Genomic DNA, 16502 nt, shown 5'->3' with positions numbered 1-16502 from the left:
TGGGTTTGATTTTTTTTTTTTTTTTGGTTGGTATCCCACCCTCCTCCCCTCTCTCCTAATTAACAAATCCTTCTTTAGGTCTGATCTTACTCTTTCCCAGTGACCTTTGGCTGTGCCTACATCTACCAGTGAACAACTCAGCCTGACCTGAGCCTTCAGAAAGGCTAACTTCAGAGGGAAACTGGACTCTTTTGAGGCTGGGATGGGAGCCTCAGAGTCAGAGAGCTGTGAACTGAGGGGGAGGGGGACGTGGTCCTGTAAGAAGCCCCCTTGGAGGGCAGCTTTGGTAGCCTGAAAACCCTGCTTACGCCCTCCAGGAAGATGCAGCTGAGGTCTGGGTTGGAAACAGCTTCTGTCTTTCAGCCACTCAATTCCAGCTCCCGATCACCCTATCTGGGCCTGTCTCACAGAGTCAGGAGAAAGAAGAGTCCTCTCTTAAACACACACACACCCCTCACACTGCAGCCAACACTTCCTCCAAGGATACTGGGCACCCTCTGAGCTTCAGAACCCCCTCCCCTTGCCCATACCCCTCCATGCACACAAAGAAGAGAATAGCCAGGAAGCTTCGGAGCTGGGTCGGCTCTCCTAAAGGCATAAAAAGGAAGGAGAGTCCCCCAGATAGGGAGGACCCAGTTCAGTTTAACCCCCAAAGAGGCAGTGGGAAGGCTTTGGGGCAGGCAAGGGGTGGGAGGGGACCAAGATGGCACAACTGCTCTGAATTGCAGTCATACGTGGATGGGCTTGTCTCCCCACTGGACTGCGTGCTTAGTGGCCATGCCTTACTGAGTGCTGTCTGCCCGGTGCCGAGCATAGTGCCTGTCTCATTGTATGTGCTACACGAGTGGCTACCCTCACAGACCTTCTCCCCACCCTTCATCTCTGTCTGCCTCCTCCTCTATGAGAGGTGTTTTCAGGACTAGGGAGAGCCTGGCTAGGTAACTTCAGTCTGGGCCACCATTCCGCCATGTTGTGGCAGGGGAGTGGGGGAAGGATTAGGCCTGGGCAGAATGCTGGAGCATTCTGACATTCATGATTTGCACATGAGTGTGCCGATGACCCATTATTATATTTTTCTTTAACAGCTTGACTGCTCTGGCAGACAGAACTGTGGCCTGGGTCCCGTGATCGGGGAGGCTGGATTCTGGTGACACCAGCACATCCCGGTGTCCTTCCCCTCCCACAGCCCAGCCTTGGAGCTTAGGGGTGATCAGATGTAGGGACTGGGAAGGCCAGGGCTGTAGAGAGCCCCCAGCTCTCTTCCCTAAGCCTGTCTCTGCCTTGATTGCCCAAGGCTATCACCGGGTCTCCCTTCTCTCTGCCTCCCTAGGAGCCCAGGGACCCTGCCAGGCTGGGACCTCCTTCTGTTTGTCTGGGAAACTGAGAGCCGAGGCTCCTGGGGGAACTGAAGAAAGCTCTTGGGAAGAAAAATTCCTGCCGATCTTTCTGTGCTTTCCTGCCCAATGGAGCACCCCCACCTCCACTTACCCACCCAGCGGGTCTCCCAGGGTAGTGGCTGAGAGCGAACCTGAGGTGTCCATGGAGCAATGGAACAGCAGGGGCTTGAGCCTTGGGGAAGGCTACCTAGTGCCCTAGAAATAGGGAGGTCATTCTGTTCTCAGTGGCAGGCATGTTGCTGGTCTGGCTCAGCTCTGGAGGACAATGGTATGGGAGCTCGCCAGGTCATCTGGACCTAGTCTGTTTGTGGATCAGTTCTGGGTTAGTTCTGGATCAGTTCTCTAGACCTGTCAAAACTCTAAATCTGTATGCCTGTTTAGGGCAGAGGCAGCTGAACAAAATCCCCTGGGCTCCTCTGAAGTTTCAGCCATGCCCACCATGGTGGGTGAAGTCAGATTGCCAGGCTGTACTTCCCACCTCCACCCCACAGCCTGCCCCAGCTCAGGCCTGAAGGGAGCTCCAAGCACTCACAAAGCCTGGGATATGGGAGAACCTAGATCTCTCGCCCTTGTTCCCAGGCCACCTGAAAAGCTTCATCAGCCATTCATTCATTCATTCATTCAACAAATGCGTGCCTGTATCATTCAGCCAACATCCTTAGATGAATGTGGTATGCTTCAGTTTAGTCTCCTCCAGGATGAAGTGTGTGGGTAGTAAGATAGAATGTCTCCTACCCAGTATCTTCCAAATGCCCCAGTTCCCTGCCACCATGGGCAAAGAGGCAGGGCTGCTGGGCTCCAAGCCCTAGAAGAAAGGTACATAAGTCTATGAAACGCTCTGAGAGTAGATGTCAGCTCATGAAATCTTGTAGTTGATAGGACCTTAAGTTTGAGCTATCTAATTTCCTTCCGGGTACAAGAATCCCTCTATACTAGTAAACCATTTATTGAGCACCTACTACGCACCAGGCAGCGAGTCTGAGAGGTGGTCATGCACCCCGTGTTGGATTACTTTTGGTGATGGGGAGGTCACTAGATCCTGAGCTAATACCACTGTTGGGAAGTACTAGCTTTTCAGCTTTTTGTTGGCTGAGCCCAGTGTGCCTCCCTGCCTCTTCCCTCTGGGGCCTTCTTTCCTGTGGAGGTCTGATGGCTCACCAGCCCCATCCTCACTCCTCCCCCTGCCAAGTAGTGCTCCCCCACATGACTTGTCCCCAGCTGGAACCATCCGTGACCTCAGTGCCAAGATGTAGGCTGAGGTTCAGGGCAGTGGTGCCCTCAGAGGGAAAGGTGGGTCTGGGCGCTCCTGAAAAAGAGGGATGCTACAGCCTATTCCCCAGTGAAGCAGGCCTTAGTTTCCAGGCTGGACCTGGCTTCTGAGGTGTGTTCTGGGCATAAAGGGGCTAGTTATGAGAGAGGGGAAAGGATACCACAGGGCCTTAGAATGCCTGTTCTCCAGCCAGGCAGACAGACCAGGGGAATGGCAGGAGGTCAGGTTCCCTCAGGTCCACTCCCTCTAGCCCCCTCTCCTCTTCCTCCCCATGCTCCTCTCATCTGCTTCCTCCTGTTCTGCCTGCCTTCCACCTTAGCCCTTCTCTTTCCTCCTTGCCAGCTTTCTCCTTTTTCAGGTGCTCTCCCTCTCTCAGGCTCCTCCTGCCTCTTCAAGAGCAAACATGCTACTCAGGCAAGTCATAGTCTGTAAGGTTGAGTTTTCTCCTCCATCAAATGGGAATAATAGTACTTGCATCACTGAACAATTATAATTATTACGGTTAGTACATGTGTAGGGGCCCTGGTGGCATAGTGGTTAAGAGTTTGGCTGGTATCCAAAAGGTCGTCCATTCGAATCCACCAGCTGCTCCTTGGAAACCCTATGGGGCAGTTACAGGGTCACTATGAGTTGGAATCGACTCGATGACAATGGTTTTCTTTTTGTTTTTAGTGCATGTGTACCACATAGTTTTCCCTCAAGAAAAGGAAGTTCGTTTTCCCCTTCTCTTTCCTCCTGTGTAATTTCTCTTACATTTCAATCCTCTATCACCTCCTTTCCTCTCTTTCACAGTTTCTCCCAGTGTCGCCCTTCTATCTCTCCTAGTTCTGTCTCCTCCCCTCTTCTGCTCTGTCTCCCAGCTCCTGGTTGTCCCCTGCCCACCCTCCCCCAGTGCTACCAAAGACGGCAGGGCCCAGGAGAGCTGACAACAGCAAGCTGGTGGGTGGGCAGGGCCGGTGGCTGTCCCAGGTTCTCATTAGAGACCCAAGAATGCGTGGAGTCATAAGGGACAATGAGAGCCAGCCGCAGGAAGAATGGGGCCTCTGTTGGGGCAGGAGACAGTTCCCAAATCCTCAGCTCAGCTGAATGGGAGTACCTGAGGGCCAGGGAGGGGTGAAAACTCCAGGAGGGGGAGAGGGCACAGGTGGTAGGCGTGGGGGAGTTGGCAGGGCTCTGGAGTAGGCCACCACGGGAATTCTCAGCATCTGTTGGCATTTCAGGGGAGAGGCTCAGACTTCAAATGTGACTGTGTGTCTTCTTGGAGTAGGCAAGGAGCAAAGGGGTCTTGGGGCACAAGGCCTGGAATGCCAGAGGGAGAATGTGCAGGCAGCCCTGTGAGGTGGCCTTTGTATACTGTGATCCCCCTCAGCCTTTTGGGCTGCCTGAGCCCCGGTAGTCCCCACAACAGAGCTGCAGAAGGGCTTGGGGGTGGCTGCAGGGGAGAGAGAATGGCCCCAGCTGGAGGAGAGTGAGTCCTTGGGATTCTCCCTGAGTGGCGGCCTGACCCGGCCCAGGGAGCAGAGAAAGCAGGGTCTGGGGATTGGAGGAAGGAGAGTTTTCCTCAGAAAAGGAGGTAAGTCCAGCTTTCCACGTTCTCCACATTCCACTCAAGGTCCGAGGTCCACCCAGGCCATTGCCTGAGACCCTGATCGCTGCCCCACCCCACTCCTCTGGCCCTGAAACACCTTAGAGAGAGACTGCCCCAATCTAGGGGATATTTAGGCCTTGTCAGGTAGTCTGGGTCTGGCAGGCAGGCCAGGGGCTGGACCTCTGTGTCCAGGACTGACCAGCTCCTAAAAAAAAAGCTCCTGCAAGGTGCTTAATCAGGGAAGGAGACCCGAGAAAAGGATGGTGCCATGAGGGTGGGCGAGGGCCGGACATGAGTTGGTCTGAAGAAGGAAATAGGACAGACAAATGCTGACCTTGTCCACCTGGGGCAGGGGAGTGGTGGGACAAGGGAGTGGTGGGAGCGGGGGCTGTGGAGGGACACAGCAGGGGGCATGGGTGACGGGAGGGGGATGGATGAAGGCTGGGAAGGTGGTAAGGGGAGTCAGGCCGGAGAGGGGGCCTCCAGGGAGCCCTTTCAGGTCCCCTGCCAAAAATTAAACCATAAAAAGCTGGAGGGGAGTGGTAGGGGAAGGAAGGAGAGAAAAGAGATGGGGAGGGAGGGAGGGGACGAAACAGCCCCTCCACACCAATAGCCCGGCAGGGGGACGTGAGTAATACCCGGCTGGTTCAGGGGCAGTGAGATCAAAAGCAAGTAGATACAAGAGGTTTGTGCTTCAGCGACCAGACAGCTAGAGGCTCAATGAGACCTTTGTTACCCTGACCCAAGTCAGGGTTGAAGGAATACCTGACCGCCCTGCCCCCACACCCACCGTCCACGGCGCTGGGGGAGGGGTGGGCCAGCGTCTTCACAAGTGAGTCAAGCTGAGTTGGGCACAGCTCAGATGGGGCTGTGGGGGCTGTGAGGGCTGTGGGCGGGAACCAGGGAGGAGGCTGCCCTCACCGTGGCGTGAGCCTCTGAGGGCAAGTGAAGAAGTGGGTAGCTGCCTGAAGGGCAGAAGTGGCTCTGCAGGGATTGTGGGGAGACATTGAGGAAGAGGGAGCCTTGCTGGGCCCACCAGGTGAGCAGTCCTTGGACCCTAGTCCCTAGCCAGTTGTCCCTTGGGAAGAGCTGAGGGCATTCTACCAGGAGCCCACGGTTTTTTGAAAGTCCTAGGTCTGGGATTCTGGGGGCACATGGAGAGGAAGGGAAGGAGAACCAGAGGCTGCTGGGGCTGGGACCCCTGACCCAGTCTGACCGTTCAGGTTGGGCAAGACGTGTGTGTGTGCGCGCGCGCGCGCGCGCGCGCGCGAGTGTGGGCAGCCTGGTTAGAAGAGGCTACTCCAGCCTGGGTCCTGCAGCTAGCCGGGGAGCCTGCCCCTAAGGCTGGGGCAGGGCTGAAGTGGACAGAGATGGGGCAGGGCTGAGATGGAATACCAGGACTGAGACGGAATCGGAGATGGGGCTGGGTCTGGGCCTGAGGCCTCTTACTACTCTGTTGGAGTCCCTCAGAGAGGTCAAGGCTGTGCTTGGTGCCTGTGTCCACTGGGGTTTCCCTGAGCCTAGGTGAGCAGGAGCGCGTGGAGGCCCACTCCTCTGAGGCTGGCGCCCACAGATGACTATCGCGGGATAGGGATCAGGAAACAGGACTGTGTCTAGAATGCACCCTTTCCAGAGTCCTGGGACTTAGGTTCCCCTCTGCTCAGCCGTTAGCCCCAGTCTTAGAGCTGCCTGTGCCAGCCATCAGACCCTGCTGGTTAGAAGCAGAGCACCAAGCACCCCCTTCAGTATCATCCAGGATGGCTCCAAAGCTAACTGCCCTAAGCTGGTGGGGATTTCAGGCTCCTGCCCTTTTCCTACCTCCAACTAGGTTTGGAGGCAGAGATTCCACTCCCTTCTAAACCACATAAAAATGGGCACGGTGGGTAAACACCCCGGACTGGCCTGAGACTAGCCTGGGAAGCATGGGCCGGCCCCCAGCCCTGGGGTGCTCAAGACTCTTGTTCACCCCTCTAAGGAAAAGGCAGGTGCTTGTCTCTGCTCTCCTTTCCCCAGGACCTCCTTTCCCCTCTGCTTCAAGTGGCTAGACCAGAAAGAGTTAAGCTTTGTAAGGGGGGAACCTAACATGGGGCCACTCCTGGGCACTGGCAGGCAGCATTGAAGAGATCCGCCTGATTCTCTGGGGGGGGGGGTAGTTAAGGACACTGGGCAGGGGGGCTGGAAGCTAATTAAGGGAATCTGAGGAGGTCCTTTATGGCCAGGAAGCCACCCCTTCCCATGGCCCTGAGTGAGGACCATTGTGTGGTCCTTTGAGGGGCAAGAACTGGAAACTCATTACTGGAATGGCTTTAGTGCCCCTGGGGCTGGGGCAGGTTGGGGAGTGGTGGTAAAAGAATATAACCTGGGGGGCCCAGGACCACAGCGGGGGCATGTGGGTGGGGGGCCAGTGGGAAAGGGAGTGAGGGCTTCCCACTTGTCCCGGGGGCTCCCTCTTCCCTTCCTTGTGAGATTCCTGCTGCTGGAGCCCTCATCTCTGCTGCGGCCTATGGCTTTTCATTCCTATGTGATTGCTGTTCCCAACTCATGTAGGGCTAAAAGCCATGGGCTACAGTGAGGGGCGTGCTTCTCCTGCAGCGCCTGTACCACCTCCCCCCCCCCACCCCGCCTCTCCAGGACCAGACTAAAAGCTATGGGCTACAGTGAGGGGTGTGCTTCTCCTGCAGCACCTGCACCTCCTCCTCCCCCCACCCCAGGACCAGGCTAAAAGCCATGGGCTACAGTGAGGGGCGTGCTTCTCCTTCAGCGCCTGCACCCCCCACCCCAGGCCCAGGCTAAAAGCCATGGGCTACAGTGAGGGGTGTGCTTTTCCTGTAGTGCCTGCACACCCCGCCCCCCCCCCCCCCCCAGGACCAGGATCCCACTGGCTGAACCAGCAGCACTGGGGCTGCCTGGAAAGGGCTCTGCTCAGGTATGGGGCCATGCAGGGGTCTGGGGTCTGGGCCTCAGCTGTGGTACCTTGGCCTAGTTACTTCCCATCTCTGGACCTGGTCCCTCATGCTGAAATGAAGAGGGTGGGCCGGTAAATACAGAGGGAGATTCCCTCTGAGGAAGGAGAAACTAAAGATGTGCTGAGGCCTCGGAGTCGGGTCCTCACCCCTTGCCAAGTTCTTGAGGCCTGGCTCATGTCCAGGGATTTGGGGGTGCTGGGCATCACAGCATGAGGACCTTTGCCTCCAGGACAGCCTCTGCTCCCGTGCCTCACTGGCTTTACTCTCTCTGTGGTCAGCTCACACTCCTCTGCCTTGTCTGCATAGGGAGACCTCGAGACCCCCTCAGGGGAAGACACGAGAACACACAGGCCAGCTATGGGGCTGGAGGAGGTTCAACAGAGTGAATGTGGGAAGGCGACTGCTGGTCTGCTGTCCTCCCCCGGTGCTTGCTGCCTTCCATCTGGGTCTGTGAATGGTATCTGGCCTCCCTGCTCCCTTCCTGCCTATCACTCAGCATACCTGCCTCCCCCTTCCTATCTCCACCCCCGACCCCCCGTTAAATCTGCATGACTTCATCACAGCCGTTCTGGAAGACTCCAACAGATGGAAATAAAGCAGGCAGTCTGGCTGGAGGGACAGAGGAAGCACCCTTGCCTCCCCTCTCTTTTCAGCCCCCAGTCTAAGACAGACCACTGAAGAACCAGAGAGAGAGTACTATATTTGGTATCATGAATCAGAAGGCCAGTTACTTATCGTGTCTCAGAGCCAGGGACAGATTACCCAATAAGCAAGGTAGGCACGGGCTTAATTGTGCTTACTTCCTCATCTGTAGCGTACAATTTCACATCTTTGACGTAATGAAATCCAGGTGAAATTGTGCACTACAGATGAATAAGTAAGCATAAGCAAGCCTGTGCCTACCTTGCTTACTGTAAACCAGTACATACCGTGTTTACTGGTTAATCGCCCCTGCTTGGAGCCCGTAACTTCCCCGTCCAAGATTTATGGAGTACCTAAAGTACCAGGCATTATTCTCACCATCTTACCTGCACTAATTCATTTAGTTCTTGAAACAACCCACTGAAGGAGGTACTATTATTTATCCCATTTTGCTTACGGGAAATCTGAGGACAGAGGCCCCAGTTCATATGTCTGGGGCAGTGAACTTGGGCTGAACCCAGGAAGGGACGGTGCTGGCCTTGAACCCAGGTGGTGCTGTCCCATCGGGTGGATGTGGAAGAGCCACAGGAGCCCGTCACAAGGGGCTTCTCATGAGGCCGCGATTGGATGCATGTCCACAAATTGGCCCTGTGGCCCAGCTCCAGTCTCCCTTTAACCACCACTGGATTTCCTTTTCCAGCGGGGGCGGGGCGGGGGGGGGTAAAAATCAAAACAATAGGAGAAGCAAAGAAAGCCGAAGCCAGCTGGGTTTGTGCTGGGGCCTGTCCAGGCACTTCTCGTCCAGTCCAGGCACTTCCCCTCTTGGAAGGAACAGGGTGAGAATTTGCAAGCCTTTCTCACTCTCCCTCTGAGTTCTCCTGCAGAGATCAGAGGTGACTAGCACCCCACCCCACCTAGTGGTGGTCCAGCTGCCGCAGCCACCCTATCCCCTTCTCTGCTCTGAGGGTACCCAGGCACCTGGCTGCTTCCTCTAGGTCCCCAGCTCCTACTCGGAAGCTGAGGCTTGGGTGGTGCCCACTTCACGTGCCCTGCAGCTGGGTCCTTCCCAGGAAAACCTGTTGTGCAGTTTGCTGGGAATGCCCCAGTTCCAGGCTGGGCCTGGGAGGAAGGGGATGGATCAAGCGTTCTGGAGACTATTTACACCTGTTAAACCTCCAGCAGGACAAGCAGTCAGTTAAGGGTTGCTCCATAAAATGTTTGTTGAATGAATTGTAAACTGGGACGATAAGGCTGAGAGGTAAACTGCCCAGAGCAGGAGGTCAGAGCAAGCCCAGAGCTAGGCAATTGGACTGGAGACAGTCCTGCCTTTGCTGGGCTGGGTCTGGGGCTTGTCTGGGTTATAAAGTTGGAGCACCTTTTCTATTCCTTGTCTCTTGGCCAGTGCCACTGGGGCAGGCCTGGAGAAGATCTGTAATTATGTATTTTACATAATTGGTGAACTGAATCGAATAGGCAAGTTGGCCCCATGCCCTCTCTCCTGTGAGCACTCACAGATCAGAGGGCTGCGTCTGTCCTGTCCCCTGCCTGCAGACAGCTAAAACCGAAAATATTCTGAGCAGCCTAAGTTCTTTTTACAGTCCTCAGAGGTACCCAGCCTCCCGCCAGTACCTGAGATTCAAGTGAATCTCTCTCGTTGTATTTGCTCCATTTTTAGCGGAAATGGAACCTGATTGCTAAGCCCTACTCCTTTATAAATGGAAAGACTATTATGAAATCTGTCTTTAGAAGGGGAGCAATTAAACTTTGACTTCTGGGGGCACTTCTGGCACTGACGATCCAAGGACCCGGTTCCAAGCTGCTGCTGTGTGTCAAGCCGACGACTCTTGTCATGCTCAGAGTGAAGTCTCTCCGGGTGGGCCGCAGACCTGGAAAACCCTGGACCCGAGGGCAAAAGGGCATTTCAAGACTATTGGAGTTCTGTCTCCTTCGGTCCCCAGTGCCCCCAAGTACCTCAGAACCACAGGTAAATGCCTGGCTGCCCTTGTAATCTTGAAGGGGGAAGGGCTTTCTGTTTTCCTCCATAGGTGGGCAAGCAAGAAACAAGGGGGGCTGGTCTCCGAAGGGCATTGAAGGCAGAGGGGCCCTTGGCTCAGATCCCAGGGAGCACAGCAAGCCAGAGGCTGGGGCTCAGTCTCCAGCAGGCCAAGAAGGAGTTAATCTCCAAGGAGAACGCGGGCTTTTCCCAGACTGGAGGCCTGTGCCCAGCTTTGCCAACTATGGGAAGAAGTCCTGGGATCTGTAGTTTGTGCCACCACCCACCCCTGGCCTGCCCGTTTATCAACATGGCCTCAGAGACTACAGTTCCCAGAAACCTACCGAGCCCAGGCTTTTTTGGGGGGGGTGGGGGGGAGTGTGAGGCTCAGTGGCGGCAGGAGAGAGGGAGAGGGAGGAGGTGGGGAGAGCAAACCCAATTCACCCCTTCCTTTTTAATTCTTTCTCCTGGTGTGTCTGCTCCACCGCCCAAGCTAATCCCCCAAATCCGGTCTCCTAAGCCGCAGCTGCTTCCCTTCGAAGTGATGAATGGCTCGGGGAGGGAAGGTGAATTCATATTTTAATTACTGAGGCGCGGTGCTGAGGCGGAACTGGGGAGGGGGCGGGGGGCTCAGCATTGTTCCCGAGGCTCCCAGGGTGCGCCCTCCTCCTTGGGTCACTTCCCTCTGCCCTTTACCTGGGTGGGGGGTGGGGTGCCTGGCTGGAAGCTACTGTGCTTCTGCCCTGAGAGGTGACGGTGGGGGTGGGGAGGTGGGAGAATATTCCTTTCTTGTCAGAGAATTCCCTGTGTGTCCCAACACTTGTAAATATCTCCTAGCCTGCCACCCCACTTTGATGGAGGGCATTGCCAAAACTCGAGACCATCAAGAGCTTGGTCTGCAGCCTGGAGCCTGCTCCCGGTCCCTTCTTCCTCTTGGTTCTAACACGTGTGCAAGCAGTTTCTGACCCACTGCCCCATTTCTGCCAGAGGTGCTAGGCTGGGAGGGCATCTGGCAGGGAGAAATGTAGGAGTGAGGACCAAGGCGAGGGGTCAGCAGAGAGGTGGGGAGCAGGGAACCTCCTGGTCATTTGGGACGATGCTCTGTGGATTGGAATCTTTTCTGCTTGACTCCCACAAAGCTGTCTGGGCAGAAGATCATGTCCATTCTGGACCTGAGCTGGGGAAAGGCCAGAGAGGAGACTGGTGGAGAAACCAGGGCCAGCAGCTTGCAGACAGTTGCAGCCAACTCTGGGCTAGCAGGAGGTTCACCCAGGGTCCACCACCCTTTGATTCCTATTCTGGATTTCTGGGGGTTGTTTTTCCATTCCTTAGCCCCTCCTGGACTATGAGCATGAAAATGGAGGCTGGAGGAGAAAGCTGAGGGCAGGAGGGGACGTTCCCATCATGAGCTCAGATGAGTGGGGGCTGGACCTTGCTTCTGTGGGGCTTCTGAACTCCGTCAGCAATTTCAAACATTCAGACCCCCATCCCGCCAAGTGGAGATAAGCAAGAGGAGGCTAGACAGGACCTGACTTCTCCAGAGAGCCCTCCAGTTGGGGCGGTGGCAGGAAAGTCGACAGGACCCCTGCTGGGGCAGAGCAGAGAGCACAGCCCTGCCAAGGGGCTCCCCAGGTACCACTGAGGGGCAGAGGGGTTTTGAGGGAGGAGGAGCAGGGCCCTAGCAGACATGGTCACTGAAATGGGATGAGATTCTCTGCCCTATGTCTCTCCACTTCAGGGCTGATCTAAGGACCTGAGTGCCATGGACAGAACCCCTGCTGCCTCCAGGGCTGGGGTGACCCCTTGATAGGGGAGGGTTCAGGGGTTTAATTGGGGCCATGGGAACTCTGCTGTGAGTGTGCCTTGCATGGAGGCCCCTACCAGGCCCTGACAGAGCAGTGGGAGGAGGATGGCCAGAGTGCCTTAGACGGAAGATCTAAGCAGAATCACCAGGCCCCGTTTATTACACTCTCTGTCCTTAGTGTCCTTGGATGGCCAAAACGGTTAGGTGCTGGACTACTAACCAAAAGGTTGGTGGTTCAAACCCACCCAAGGTGCCTTGGAAGACAGTCCTAAAGATCTGCTTCCAAAAGGTCGCAGCCTTGAAAACCCTGTGGGGTAGTTCTACTCTGCACATGTCGGGTCAGGATGAGTCAGGATCTACTCTACAGCTAGTGAGGAGCAACAACAAAAACAAGGACCGAGGAATCTCACCGAGGCAGCCAGCCCTTGGACACCTCTCAGGAGCCAGGTTGCAGCCCCCACAGCCCAGCTCTCTCCATTTCTCTGGTGTGTAGGTCCTGGTTCCTCCTCCACCTCCACCGCCAGCCTTCCTTACAGTGGTGGGCTGAGCAGAAAAGTCAGGATTTTCTCATCTTCCTCAAAGGTTATAGGACCTCATGGAGGAATAGTCACTAAAAGGAGTACATTTTGCTGTTTATAGGAAAGAGCAGACATTTGGGGGAAAATAATGTTTCAGAGAAAAGAGGATCTAAGCATCCTGGAACCCAAAAGACCTTGAAATGCCCTAAACCTGGGGTGGGGTTGTTGTTGGGTGCTGTTGAGTGGATTCCAACTCATAGCAACCCCATGTGACAGTAGATCTGTCCCATAGGGTTTCCTAGGCTGTAATATTTATGCAAACACATCGCCAGGCCTTTCTCCCGAAAGAGAAAGCTTCCGGGTGGGCTTGAACCGCCAACCTTTCAGTTAGCAGTTGGGCACTTAACTGCTGCACCACCAAGACTCCTTGGGGTGGGGGTGGGGGTAGGCATGGGGATAAGATGATCAAAGCTACTTGCCTGGCTTGTTTGAGTTGTGAATTTCTTCTTCCCAGCTCAGCTTTGTTGTGCGTGTGGGTTTCCTCCCATGTGTTTTTCCTGTAATCATGGGGCCGCTGTGTTGATATACACACATACATCCTCCAGCAAGGGAAATGTCTGTATTAAAATTACTGATTATAATGGAATCCACCTGTTCCACCTCACTTCCTCCTGATTGCGCTAGGGTTCAGATACCCTTCCGGCCCCTTAGTTTTGGGGTCTAAGGAATTTAACCTTGATTAACCTAGTCCACTGAAATGAGAAAATGGAGGCCCAGACGGGTATAGCCACTTGCCCACGGTGACAAAGCATGCCAGCGTCAGAGCCAAGAATAGAACCCAGGTCTCTTGAGCCTGAGTTTGGATCTCTGTCTCTCTCTAGGTTTGTCACAGGAGGGATCCAGAGATAGCTGCACTAGATAGATCTAGAAATATAGTAGTTGTGTCTCGGCTCAGTCTCTATATATATCCTGGAGATTGCTCTCTGCTCTCTATATATACTCCAGGAAAGTGGGTGTGTGAATGGTGCTGGAAAGCAGGTCATTAAATAACCAGTCTACCTACTCTTGCTGACTCAGGTTGGGCTTCCTGCCCACGAGCTGGCCATTGGGAATGCATTGCACCTATTAATTACAGCCATTAGCTCTCTTACCAGGACACTGAGGATGAGGTTGGGGAGAATCCTGATCTGACCTGGCTCCATCATGGGCTTTGTGATTGGTGAGGACCTGCCAGCAGGCCCTCTGCTCTGCCTGAAAGCGAGGGAAATTCACCCAAAGGGGCAAGTTTGGCCAGACCTGTGGAGCTGTCCAGAGAGCTGCCACCTGGGCCATGCCAGGTTCTCTCAAGACTGGAGCCATTTGCAGGCGTACCTTGCATTTGGGGCCTAGGACATCCTACATAGTCTCTACCGCAGGAGGGGACAGAGAAAGGAGGTACCTCTTGCTTTCTTATTCTAAGCTGCTCTAACATGGCCCCCCAGCCTCGCTCCCTCCCTCTCTCAGTATTTGGGCTTCCCTAACCCACTGGTCCCCAGTGTTCTTCCTAAAGCGAAATATGACTCGGAGAAGGTCCAGGGTCCTGCTGACCTCCAGTGCAGGGGGCTTTCCTTGGTTCCCAGCTGCATTGCTGGAGCTGACTTGACTGTAAGTCTGCTCCTTCCGTGGCAGGGCAGGAGTGAGCTGGTGGAATCTGCCGGTGGCCAAGGCTAAAAAAAAAAAAAGGGAGGCCGAAATGAGTGTTCAGAAAAGGGATACTCCCTGAAACCCCCTCTCATACCCAGCCAAAAAAAAAAAAACAAAACCCATTGCCATCAAGTCAGTTCCAACACATGGCAACCCTACATGTCCATGGGCGGTGCAAATCATTTGGCTACTAACCTAAAGCTTGGTGGTTTGAACCCACCCAGCGGCACCATGGAAGAAAGCCCTGGAGATCAGCTTCCATAAAGATTATAGCCAATAAAACGATGGAGCAGCTCTACTCTGTAACACATGGGGTTACCATGTTTCCCGGCCAGACTGCCACAGATACTGTCCTGGCCCCTGCCTCCTGTTCATCCCCAGAGAGTACACAGGGCAGAGGTGGGGGACTGCATGCCCAGCTGGGGCAAATCCAGCCTCGGCCTCTACCTTAGCCTTACTTGCTATTGTGTCAGGGAAGAAACTGTGTCTTTAGCCCTCTGTACCTACCCCCAACCCCTTTACCCAGCACAGGTGCTCAATAAATGCCTGTCAGCTGAAAGAACTCTCTTGGTTGTTCTCTGCATGATGAGGACAGGGATTTGTGTTGACCTGAGCAGTCAAAGAAAGGGCACTATGATCCCTATTAAAGAAGAAGAGAACCTGTGACTCAGTCCCAGATGTCAAGATAGAGCTGCTGAACTAGGGACTTCACCGTCCGCTATTTGGGTCATCAATTGGATTGTGTGACCTAAAAGCAACAAATTAACTAGCTGCTGTTGAGTTGACTGCAACTCATGGCAACCCCATGTGTGTCAGAGTAAAACTGTCCTCCACAGAGTTTTCAATGGATGATTTTTCAGATGTAGATCACGAGGACTTTCTTCCAAGGGACTTCTGGGTGCACTCAAGCCTCCAACCTTTCAGTTAGCAGCTGAGCGCATTAACCGTTTGCACCAGACAGGGACTCAACGGCCCAAAAGAGTTAGTGGAAACCCCAGTCCCCACGTCTAACCCATGTAAGGTGGCACAAGCCAGAGCTTATTTTGAGTCAGCTGGTGTCCTGTTCCCCAGACACAGGTGTGTGGTGATGAGGTGAGATGGAGTGGGAGGGAAACAAGGGAGGCAGCAGCTGGGGCTTTCTCTTCCCCACCCTCGACTCACCCCGGCTCCAATCTGAGGAATGACATTAGCTGCTCCGCACGGATCAGGAAACCTGAAGGTTTCAAAGAGGCCGTTGTTTGGTGGCGTGACTCCTCCCCCAGCTGGGGTGAGAGGTCTAGCAGAGGCGGGGAGTGGCAGCGGCCCCGGCTCCGGCCTGGAGGGTACTGGATGCATTAACCCTAGTTTGCCTTCTCTTTTCCCGCCTTTCTTCCACCCTCCTCCCCTCTGCCTCTCCCTGTAGATCTCTGGTGAGCCTGGCCTACGGCATGCCCCAGTTCACTTTTGCCTGCTTCTGTGGCCTCCACGGCTTCTGCAAGATGAAGAGGAAGAAAGAGGAAGTCCGCAGAGAGCGGGAAACGGCTGTGTGAGCAGGACCAGGGCCGTTCTTCAGCCCCAGCAGGTTCCCGGCGGACAGCGCCCACTTCTGGCTGGGAGCTTGAAGCAGGAAGCCCGTGTGCACCCTACATCTCGGTGTAGCTGGTGCTCTCCTGCGGAAGGCTTGGCTCTCACCTGAGAACAGCAGCCCTGTGTGCTTCGGCCTCCTCACTCCATACCCATTAGCTTCCAGACCTGAGGCCTCCCTGGAGAGAGCCCCAAGCCACACCACGGGGATAGCCCGGAACCTGCTGTTCACATTCCAGAGACTGAGAAGCCTCAGGGAGGCCATGGACTGAAGCTTTTCTGCCTGCCCTGAGGGCCCCAGGGATTCTTCTCAGGGTAACCCCTCAGGGAGTTGCTGCTTGGGCTGGGAGACCTGTCGCTAAACTGGGAACAGGCTGCTCTTGCAGAGAATCTCCTAGCAGCCCTGATGCTGGGGGAGAACTGGGGTTGCCTGGCTGTGTGGGGTGAGATGAACCTCCAAGCCCAGCAGAGCCTGGTTCTCCTGAAAACCCAGCACTGAGGCAGGAGCCTCCCACAGCGCAGCGCCCGCTAGAGGGCAGGGGTCATTAGTTCTTTCCCAGTGTCCTCCTGGGTCAGGAGGTGCCAGGCCCTGAGGTGACCGCCTGTTGTGAGTAGGATGGCCGTGGTGGCTGCAGCAAGAGTACCTGATGGAGAGCGACATCCCCTGCCTCAGGCTCACGGTGGGTGGCCACTCTGGGTCTCCCTCTACCCCTGTTCTCCAGGCACCAGAAAGCAGCCTTTCCTCCAGCCCTAGCCTCTGACCACCACTTCCATGATGCCTGTGTTTCCTTGGCAGTGACACAGTTATGGGGTGCCTGTTCCCCAAGCGCTGACTCCACTCCTCAGAGACAGTCTTCCAGGGCCCAGACTGTGGGACCCCTTCCTGGACTAAGCTGTCCCCAGCAGTTGTTCTTCCACCTCCTTGCCTCACCCACCCGCCTTTTCCTTGTCTTCTCAGAAGCCATAGGGAGAAAAATGCCTGCGTGTGGTGCCTTTGGGGGAAACGCTTGGGACGGGGGACTTCTAAGACTTTCCTAGACTTTTCCCTAATTCCCCCCACCTATTTTTACCCTACCCT

General features: G+C 55.1%; 1 protein-coding gene and 1 long non-coding RNA gene across 3 annotated transcripts; one reads left to right on the top strand and one right to left on the bottom strand.

The window, feature by feature from the left end:
- The first annotated feature begins 5241 nt into the window (after nucleotides 1-5241).
- BLACAT1 (BLACAT1 overlapping LEMD1 locus) lies at nucleotides 5242-16018 on the top strand. Of its 2 annotated transcripts, none has more exons than XM_049858457.1 (2): nucleotides 5242-5294; nucleotides 15264-16018. In XM_049858457.1, the coding sequence occupies exon 2, from the start codon at nucleotides 15289-15291 to the stop codon at nucleotides 15388-15390; it is 102 nt and encodes a 33-aa protein (XP_049714414.1). In that variant the 5' UTR covers nucleotides 5242-5294; nucleotides 15264-15288; the 3' UTR covers nucleotides 15391-16018. The 2 variants fall into 2 exon arrangements, with proteins under 2 accessions (XP_049714414.1, XP_049714413.1); XM_049858456.1 differs by lacking the exon at nucleotides 5242-5294 and adding an exon at nucleotides 13484-13612.
- Nucleotides 12661-15316, bottom strand: LOC126061694 (uncharacterized). The gene is made up of 3 exons (XR_007513870.1): nucleotides 15023-15316; nucleotides 13766-13884; nucleotides 12661-12735 (listed from the first exon to the last, which is right to left on the bottom strand). It is a non-coding gene; the product is annotated as an uncharacterized LOC126061694 (long non-coding RNA).
- Nucleotides 16019-16502: the final 484 nt, after the last annotated feature.

Source organism: Elephas maximus, chromosome 18 (genome assembly GCF_024166365.1).
Source record: "Elephas maximus indicus isolate mEleMax1 chromosome 18, mEleMax1 primary haplotype, whole genome shotgun sequence".
NCBI lineage: Eukaryota > Metazoa > Chordata > Mammalia > Proboscidea > Elephantidae > Elephas > Elephas maximus.
Note: the sequence above shows the minus strand (reverse complement) of the source record. Positions and strands in the feature narration are given on the sequence as shown.